Raw genomic sequence first — 10417 nt, 5'->3', positions numbered from 1 at the left:
AGACTATAAACTGTGTTACCTTCATCACAATGCTCAAATGTTTTGCGGCTCCAGACAGATTTTTTTTGTTTTTGCCTAAAATGGCTCTTTTGATAGTAAAGGCTGCTGACCCCTGGTATATACAGAATGTCATATTGCCCAATCCTGCCATTAGTCATCTCCACCATGGGTCTCAGACCTCAGGCTGAGGCTGCTCAATGTGCCATGTCCAGAATGCATGAACGTCATGCTGATGTTTAGCGGTTAACGGTGGACTCCTGAAGCTGTTATTGGGACCTGGCTGGGGGCTACAGCTCATGATCTGACTGCATGGTTTTCTATACAGTCCAACAGTTTTCAAGATAAAGTATTTTAAAATGACGACTGGATACTCATACATGTTGTTATGCATGTGTAAGAATGTCCTCTCGAGATGCCATTTTGTTATTTTGTGAATTAAAAAGCCGTGACAGATTGATGCTGATGTTGTATTTTTCTGACTGTGTAAACTGTGAAAAAAAAGAGATCAGATCAGTAATTTTTTTCAAACGTCTCCATTTAAAGCTTTAAACTTTAATAAAAATAACTTTGTCATATATACATATCTCATAGTACATGAGACAGATAATCTGTGAAAAAAACATCAGGCCTCCTCCTCGTGCTCCTAATAGCATTTGCAAGATTCCACTGCGCCCGAACAAAAGCAACCAATCAGAGCCAAGCTGTCTCTAAGTAGCTGTCAATCACTGCAACTCACATCAAATCATATCATATACAGTAAATCGTTGAGACAATAAAACATTTTACCTGCTTCCTTACAGATCCTTAAATATTTACTTCTTGAAGACATTTGGTTATATTTGCTCCCTGTTCCTCTCTGTTAATTGATGAAATATAATTTTAGGCATTGCATAAATTCTGTGTAAAATAATGAATAGGTGTTCAATTTGATCTAATTATATTATGTATGTATTATATTGTTTACTTCATTACTTATTTTTTTCAGGGAGTGGTATTATTTATTATCTTTGACAGAGCTCTAAACTAATGTCCAGTATATGGGTCTGCTTCTGGTTTTCATTGTCAATTCATCGGTCGATTGTTTTCTTGATTAATCAATCAGACATTTAGTCAATAAAATGTCAGTACATAGGGAAAAATGCCCATTACAATCTCCCAAAGCCCAAAGTGACATCTTCAACCAAAAGTTCAAAACCTAAATATTGTTAGTTTACTATCATAGAAGACTGAGGGAACCAGATCTTTTTTTATTTGAGAAGCTAGAACCAAATTTTGGATTTTTTTTCTGAAAAAAACAACCCAAAAAAAACTCAAAACTATGAATGACGATATGATGAGTTCATTTTCTGTTGATTGACTAAACTAGTTTAAAAGTCCAGACGGAATAAAGCTGTGTAGGGTCACAAAAAATATGATATGACAGAAAATAAAATAATAAGACAAAGAGATAAATGTTTCAAGTGCTCCTGTTTAATAGTCATTTAGATTCAGGAGGTACAAAGTACCTGACAGGTAAACCTGAGGGCAAAATAATGTAGAGTCCAAATGTCCCGTGATGATGACGTCGTGCTCCATGCGACAGGAAGCTGTCTCCTCCGTCTCGTCTCCACGCTGTCCAGCAGCAGCAACAGCCGCCGTGTTGTGTTGTTTTCTTGTTCTGTTTCTATCTGAAATCATGGAGAAGAAAGGCGCTAACTCCTCCGGGAAGAAACCTAAACCTGCGAAGATGAAAGACGGCGTCGACCCCGTCAAAGACTTCGAGAAATGGAAGAAAAAGTACAACAAGACGAAGCGAGAGGTGAAGCGAGGCCGACCGGAGAAGAAGCCCGAGTGGCAGGTGGAGCGGGAGTACATCCAGCGGCTGGTCAGCAGGTACGGAGACATCCAGTCCAAGGACGCCGTCAAGTTCTCCGACTTCCCCATCTCCAAGAAGACCCTGCTGGGTCTCCAGGGAGCCCAGTACCGGCAGCCCACGGAGATCCAGAGACAGACCATCCGCTTCGCTCTGCTCGGTAAAGACGTCCTCGGCGCCGCTAAGACCGGCTCCGGGAAGACGTTAGCCTTCCTCATCCCGGTGCTGGAGTGTCTCTACCGGCAGCAATGGAGCTCCGTGGACGGCCTCGGCGCTCTCATCATATCCCCCACCAGAGAGCTAGCCTACCAGACCTTCCAGGTCCTCCGCAAGGTGGGCAAGAACCACGAGTTCTCCGCGGGGCTCATCATCGGCGGGAAGGACCTGAAGAACGAGTCGGAGAAGATCCACCGGACCAACATCGTCATCTGCACCCCGGGCCGGCTGCTCCAGCACATGGACGAGACGTCCTCCTTCCACGCCTCCGACCTCCACATGCTAGTCCTGGACGAGGCGGACCGCATCCTGGACATGGGCTTCGCGGAGACAATCAACGCTATCGTGGAGAACCTCCCCAAGTCCCGGCAGACACTGCTGTTCTCCGCTACGCAGACCAAGTCGGTCAAAGACCTGGCCCGGCTCAGCCTCAAAGACCCGGAGTACGTGTGGGTCCACGAGAAGGCCAAGTTCAGCACGCCGGCCACCCTGGAGCAGAGCTACGTGGTGTGTGAGCTCCAGCAGAAGGTCAACATGCTCTACTCCTTCATCAGGAGCCACCTGAGGAAGAAGATCATCGTCTTCTTCGCCTGCTGCAAGGAGGTGCAGTACCTGTTCCGGACCCTCTGCCGCCTCCGACCCGGCATGCCCGTCCTGGCTCTGCACGGCAAGCAGCAGCAGATGAAGAGGGTGGAAGTCTACAACGACTTCCTGAGGAAGAACAACGCCGTGCTCTTCGCCACGGACATCGCCGCCAGAGGCCTGGACTTCCCCGCCGTCAACTGGGTGCTGCAGTTCGACTGTCCGGAGGACGCGGACACCTACATCCACCGGGTGGGCCGGACCGCCAGGTACCAGGAGGGGGGGCAGGCCCTGCTGCTGCTGCTCCCCTCAGAGGAGAGGGGCATGGTCAGCCAGCTGCAGGAGAAGAAGGTCCCCATCAATAAGATCCAGGTGAGACCAGCATCACCACACGCACACGCACACGCACACACGCACACACACACACACACACACACACACACAGTGTAATTAATGCATTGTACACTGGTTACAGCTGAGGTCATGTTCAGGCCGTTATACAACATGACCACACCCAGAGAGCATGGGGGTTCTGTCCTGTAATAAAGTGCATAATATAAGATGAATTAGTTTATACATCATATGTTAGGAAACACACTATAAAAAGAGATTGTTGCTATTGAATCGTTTTAAATGTCATTTTTTTCAGTGCCGAGCAGTACAAAGAAATACAAATTTTAAAGGTCCCATATTGTAAAAAGTGAGGTTTTCAGGTCTTTTCATATTATAAAGCAGTGATATATAGATACTGTTAAATACACACAGCCCGCATTCAGAAATTGCACATTTGAAACAAGCCGTTAGGATTTCTGTCCATATAACATGTCATAAATATACAATATTTAGACCATTTCACAGTTTTAAACATAAACATTTTAAATGTGCCCCAGTTTATTTCCTGTTGCAGTGTACGTAAATAACATCAGCTGACAGGAAGTAAACATGGACCCAAACTGTTGCCTAGCAATGTAATTCCATTGTAATTCCATTGATATGCACTAAAACAGAGCGTTTCAGACAGAGGGTAAATACAGGTATATATTCAGGCAGACAGTATGAGGAAAATAATGTGTTTTTTTTTAACATTAGAGCATGTAAACATGTTCTAGTAGAAACACAAAATACAAGTATGAACCTGGAAATGAGCGCGATATGGGACCTTTAAGTGGTTAGTGTGAGAACTTTTTTTAGGGATGCATGATTTCGGCAGCGATATAATATTGTCTGATTAGTGAGAGAATGTAATTATTGCTATTGTTCCAATAATGGTATTTCAGCCAATAACTAGAAGTGCACTCGCAGAGCGCCGACCTCCGCCAATGCAGGTTTCATGTACGTCGCTTGTTTATGTTGAGATCAGCTGTACGTCGCGGAGCAGCATAGCGGAGCATCGTAAAAAGGCTTCAGTGGAGGTGGTCAGAAACAAAATAAAATCCACCTAAAGCGTTGTCGTCACTCTTTGCAACAATCACCAAGTGTGCCTTGGTCGAAGTAAACCGTCACGTGTTTGATGAGGAAAGCTGGCAGAAGGAGAGAGCTGCATGAAGGCGTCATCAGTTACACTGCACATGTCCTAAAGCCTGTGGTGTTAATGCACAGGCTGAGCAGAGTTATTAAAAAAAAATCCCGAATCCGGATCGCCACCAAAATCTAATGGATTGTTCATTGTGCCACACCCCACCCCTCCAAAAAATTTCATTCAAATCCATAGCGGACTTTTGGAGTTGTCGTCCAAACGGACAAACCAACAAACCAACGCGGGTGAAAATATAACCTCCTTCCTAGGCCTTCGGCCTAGGCGGAGGTAATAACATGTAATAAAAGGCTCGTTGGAGATGAGCCAGGCCTGCGCAGAATCCATTCTAATACTAAAAATTCTAATATTTAAAGGTCCCATATTATGCTCATTTTCAGGTTCATGCTTGTATTTTGTGTTTCTACTAGAACATGTTTACATGCTGTGATGTTAAAAAAAAACTTTATTTTCCTCATACTGTCTGCCTGAATATATACCTGTATTTACCCTCTGTCTGAAACGCTCTTTTTAGTGAATTTCAACGGAATCGCAACGGAATTGCGTTGCTAGGCAACAGTTTGGGTCCATGTTTACTTCCTGTCAGCTGATGGTATTCTCATCCACTGCAACAGGAAATAAACTGGGACACATTTAGAATGTTTACATTTAAAACTGTGTAATGGTCTAAATATTGTATATTTGTGATATCACAAATGGACAGAAATCCTAACGGCTTGTTTCAAACGCACAATTTCTGAATGCGGGCTGTGTGTGTCTCTCCGTATATTAAGCATTTTGGTAGTTTAACAGTATTTTTATAGCACTTAAACCTGCTTTATAATAAGACATGAAAATCTCACTTTTTACAATATGGGACCTTTAACACTAGATTGAAAGATATTTATTTATTTATTTTATTTATTTAAAAAGGATCCCCATTAGCTGATACCAATGGCACCAGCTAGTCTTCCTGGGGTCCGAAATCATGTACATTAATTTATCACATACATACTATATACAACATCACATTTGTGTTACACCAATAACACTCACATTTTCAAACATATATAAATTTCAAATTCATACACAATCTTCCACAATTTTTGTTTAGCCTCAAGGCCCATCATCGGGGAAAAGGAACAAAAAAAACAACGAAAACCATACATGACCAACACTGGACTATTGATCAGCTGTTTAAGTAATGTATTCGTAGATAGTATTTGAATGAGGATTTGTTAGAGGATTGACGGATGTGAAGAGGGCAGCTATTCCAGTGAGTGATGGCACAGTAAATGACCGTCTTTTTTAAGGCATTCAATTTTGGGTGAGGTAACATGATTTGGCCATCACCTGCTGTTCTAGTGAAATGACTGTGAACGTCCCTGCATCTGGTAATTTGACTGTATAAAAACTCGGGTTTAGTAGAATAAATGCTGTTACTAAAGAATGTCGCTGTGCTTAAGGCAAGTCTTTTCTCTACTGGTAACCATGACAGTTTATGATGCATGCTGTCTGTGTTCGTTCTCATGAGGCAGTGTAACACAAGTCTTGCAGCTCTGTTTTGGGCAATTTGTAGTTTCCGCAGTATGCTTTTCAGTGCAGAAGACCATACAGGTGAGCAATAGTCCAGGTGGCTTAAACTTAAAGATTTAACTACTTGTCCCAGAACGTGTGCTGGAACATACGGAAGGCATTTTTTTGCCATGGAGATACCATTTCCCATTTTCCTGACAATTGTGTCTATGTGCTCTACCCATGACAATTGATTGTCTATAGTTAGTCCCAGTAATGTGACCTTATCCACCTGCTGTATAGGTTCACTGTCCAAGTAGAGATTCATTGTGGGCATAGATGACGGCTTATGACTAGATCCCAAAATAATGGATTTGGTTTTTGAGATATTTAGTACCAACTTATTTTGTTTTATCCAATCAAAGACCAAGTTTAGGTCTAAAGATAGTACTTGGTCTCCGCTTGTATTTGCTGCGTAATACAGTGTGGAATCATCGGCGTACATTTGTATACTAGCTTTATGCAATACAGATGGCAAGTCATTTGTGAAGATGGAGTACAGGAGAGGTCCAAGACAGCTGAACTGCGGCAGGCCACAGTCAAGCCCTTTACTGTTAGACATGCTGCCATTGTAATACACCCTTTGTGTTCTGCATAAAAGATAATTCTTCATAAATGTGATGGCACTTGATCTAAATCCATAACATTGTAGTTTACTTACTTATATTAGTCTCATGTTGTGCAGTGAAGGTTTCATCTGTTAACAAACACATCTTGTGTGGTTGATGATAATAATAATTATATATATATATAGATATATATATAGATATATATATCTATATATATATCTATATATATATATATAATTTTATATATATATATATAATTTTATATATATATATATAATTATTTATATATATATAATTATATATATATTTATATAATTTGATATATATAATTATATATATAATATATATAATATACAATATATTATAATATAATATATAATTATATTATATATAATATATAATATATAATATATATATATATATATATATATATATATGAATCTCTACTTGGACATATATATATATATATATATATATTATATATATATATGATATATATATATCATATATATATATATATATATATTATATATATATATGATATATATATATCATATATATATATAATATAAACACACAGAGCCCCATTCTGAGCCGGGTTTCCGAGTGCCGTCTCTATATATATATATATATATATATATATATATATATATATAAAGACGGCACTCGGAAACCCGGCTCAGAATGGGGCTCTGTGTGTTTACACAAGGCTGACTAGATAACAGCTCAGCCCTATTAGCTAGAGATGAGAGGCTGAGACCAACCAGCCTCTCATCTCTAGCAGCAGTCTGGTCACATCAGCAGCAGAGGGAAGAGAACAGAATGATGACAGTAGAGTCCTGGACTACAGGTTAACATGAATTACTTCATCAGTATGTAATGGTATTCTAATAGTTTTTACTTCAGGTTAACATGAATTACTTCATCAGTATGTAATGGTATTCTAATAGTTTATACTCCAGGTTAACATGAATTCAGTATCAGGGTCTGAAATTAACTTTGTTCACTGCCTGCCACTGTGGCAGGTAAGTATTTTTGTTTGTCTGCCACTCAGAAATTTTATCTGCCACAATTTGAAATCTCTGCGCTAAATGAATTACATTTTAGATCTGATGTAATTCAATGTTCGATATATTTTACATGAAAAACATTATATACATGGTAAATTACAGTGTTCAAATTACATCGTAGCGTGTATTTCACGGAGGTTTAATAATAACGGTGCGCTACACAAAACGTACAGTAATTTTCATCACCGATCATTCTAATGTAATTGAAGGAATTTCTTTCAACTCTCGTCCAAAATTGGTTCCAAAATTTTCTTCCTCCCCGATCATATTTTTTTCGGCCAACGGGACAATGGGACTTAGCGTTTTCCCTGCCTGCCAAAGTGGCAGGTGGCCTGATGATTCTATCTGCCACTGCCAACAATTTACCCGCATTTGGCGGGTGGCGGGTGCTAATTTCAGACCCTGATCAGTATGTAGAGGTATTCTAAACAGTGGAGTCCTACACTACCAGTACACTGAAGTAAGCGCTGTTTAATGAATTTGTTGTTCATAATGTAGCATTATCAGCATCCTGGACGCGCTGATGATAGCAAAATAACCATCAACTATAACAAAATAAGTACCCCTCATCAAATTATTACTCTGTAGCACTACTAGTGGTCAAAAAGTCCCCAGGATGTCTTTAATTACAATACAAACGTATAGATTTGAGTGTTACTTCCAACAATAAAAGAGTGGTAGACAACATCTGTATTCATTCATCTTGTTTTCTGATTGATTCCAGGTGAATCCAGACAAACTGCAGAGTGTTCAGCAGAAGCTGGAGGCCTTCCTGGCCCAGGAGAAGGAGCAGAAGGAGAGAGCTCAGAGGTGTTTCATGTCCTACCTGCGTTCCGTCTACCTGATGAAGAACAAAGAGGTGTTTGACGTCTTTAAGCTCCAGATTCAGGAGTACGCTCACTCTCTGGGCCTCGCCGTGGCTCCGAGGGTGCGCTTTCTAAGTAAAGCTCAGGCACATAGAGCTGAGAAAGGAGGCCAGAGAAAGGAGGAGGAGGAGCAGTCCGAAGAAGAGGACGAGCTGAAGAGCTTTAAGGCCCAGCTGAAGGGAAACGCTCCTCATGAGGACAGCCAGAGCTCAGAGTCCGAAGGTTCAGGTGATGATGATGAGGAAGAAGAGGTGGATCGGTCCAAGATGCTTCTTCTGGGTGCAGATGACAGTGAGGATGACGATGATCTGAAAGACTTGGACCTGCTGACAGTCAAAAGAAAGGATGTCTTCAATGTCTCGGGGGACGAGGAGAGTTCCGAGGAACTTGCCGAGGGCTCCAAAAAGAAAATGGAAAAAGAGACAAAGTTCAAAGAAGCCAAAAAGGCCCTTAAGAGAAACTTCCAGGTCAACACCAAAGTGGCTTTCAGCGAAGAAGGAGAGGCCGTGCAGCTGTGGCCTCCAGTCCAACGTGCTGTGACCGGTGGAGAGGAGGAAGAAGAGGAGGGGGCTTCAGGAATCAACATGGAGAAGGCCAGGGAGAGGCTGAAACGCGAGGACCAGGCGTTTGACAAGCAGGAGTACAGTCGCAAAGTGAAAGCCAAACACAGGGAGAAGAGGCTGAAGGAGAAGGAAGCCAGGAGGGAGGCCAGCAAGCAGCACGGACGCAACTCTGATGAGGAGGACGAGGTGCATGCGTACCTGGCCAACCAAAGCGAAGACGAGTTTGACGCCAGCACCCTGCCGGACCCCGACAAACTGCACTCCGAGGAAGAGGAGGATCCGATCACGTCGGCCAAAAGGCAGCACAGCAGTGAAAGCAGTGATGAGGAAGAGGAGGAGCTCACAGCAGGGAAGAGGAAGAAAGGGAGGCATCAGAATGATGCGCACACAGCCCTGGACACTGGTCTGTCTCTGGCTGAAGACGAGGAGTTGGTCTTACACCTGCTGGGGGGTCACAGGTAGAGAAAAACGGGACAGTATGAAACCAGTCAGTTAAATAAAGTTCTGATAGTTCAACGAGAAAACAGAGAAGCACAAGACGTGTTGACATTTGAAAAGGGGAAGGTACAGTCCAGCGCTTCACTGTTTGCACATCCACAACGTTGGAGGACTCATAAGAGATATGAGTGGTCAAAACTGAAGCATCAGAGCGCTGAAATCCAGACATTTAATCCATAGTATGGGTCAATCCTACAACTCCACTGATGCAACCGATGCCATTATTTCATTAAAGCCCCTGAAACCTTGACTTCAATCTCATTTATATATAAAATGAAATACTGTAATACCTGACTAAATAAGCAACAATCAAAGTTATAATAACATCCTTGAGTATTATTGAGAGTTCCACTCTGTAAGTCTTCTTCATCAGGGCTGTGTGGCTGAGGTTTAATCACATTTAAACAACACACTCAACTGTTATCAAATTCTGATGTAACTTTTTGTTAAATTTGTCCAAATTCCACACATAACCTTGATGACGTCATCATCAGGGTTATTTTCCTCATACTTGACAAAGCTCCTGTAACTTCTGTATTTTTTAACCTGGACCCTATTCTCCCATGTTTTCGTGTGTAAGTGATTAATGGAAACAACACTTTCTGAAACTGGTCCAGTATTGAGGGAGAACTCTGTAACCGAGCTGTGAGGTCAGTGAGCAGCATCAGTGTGACGTTATGTTCACTAAAAGTGCTTGTCTTTGCCTCTGACAGGCTCAGATTGTTATTATCAGTCTGACAACATGATGGAAAGAACCCTACAGAGAAATAACACGTGTTTCTGACCTTTCACTTGATCCCGTCTGTTTGTTATTGTATCCAAGTACCGCTCAAGGAGAAGTCTGGTTGTGAAATCTGAATAATCGTATACTCTGGCTCAAAGAAATAAGGATTCACAGACCTCATCCACATGGTGGAAATCATCTAAATATTCAGCCATGACATTGTAAATCTTTTAACTAAAGGTCCCATATTGTAAAGTGAGATTTTCAGGTCTTTTATATTATAAAGCAGGTTTAAGTGCTTATATGTGTGCCCGTATTCAGAAATTACGCGTTTGAAACAAGCCGTTAGGATTTTTGTCCATTTGTGATGTCACAAATATACAATATTT

At 41.5% G+C, this 10417-nt stretch overlaps 1 protein-coding gene across 1 annotated transcript; it reads left to right on the top strand.

Annotated features, from left to right (window-relative positions):
- Positions 1-538: 538 nt before the first annotated feature.
- Positions 539-10283, top strand: ddx10 (DEAD (Asp-Glu-Ala-Asp) box polypeptide 10). Its single transcript, XM_037769017.1, has 2 exons — positions 539-3022; positions 8102-10283. Exons 1-2 carry the CDS (start codon positions 1556-1558, stop codon positions 9266-9268), a joined length of 2634 nt encoding a protein of 877 aa, XP_037624945.1. The 5' UTR covers positions 539-1555; the 3' UTR covers positions 9269-10283.
- The last annotated feature ends 134 nt before the right edge of the window (positions 10284-10417 follow it).

The sequence above is a fragment of the Sebastes umbrosus genome, chromosome 5, assembly GCF_015220745.1.
Source record: "Sebastes umbrosus isolate fSebUmb1 chromosome 5, fSebUmb1.pri, whole genome shotgun sequence".
Taxonomy (NCBI): domain Eukaryota; kingdom Metazoa; phylum Chordata; class Actinopteri; order Perciformes; family Sebastidae; genus Sebastes; species Sebastes umbrosus.
The sequence above is the reverse complement of the archived record's forward strand: the minus strand, read 5'-3'. Positions and strand labels throughout refer to the sequence as shown.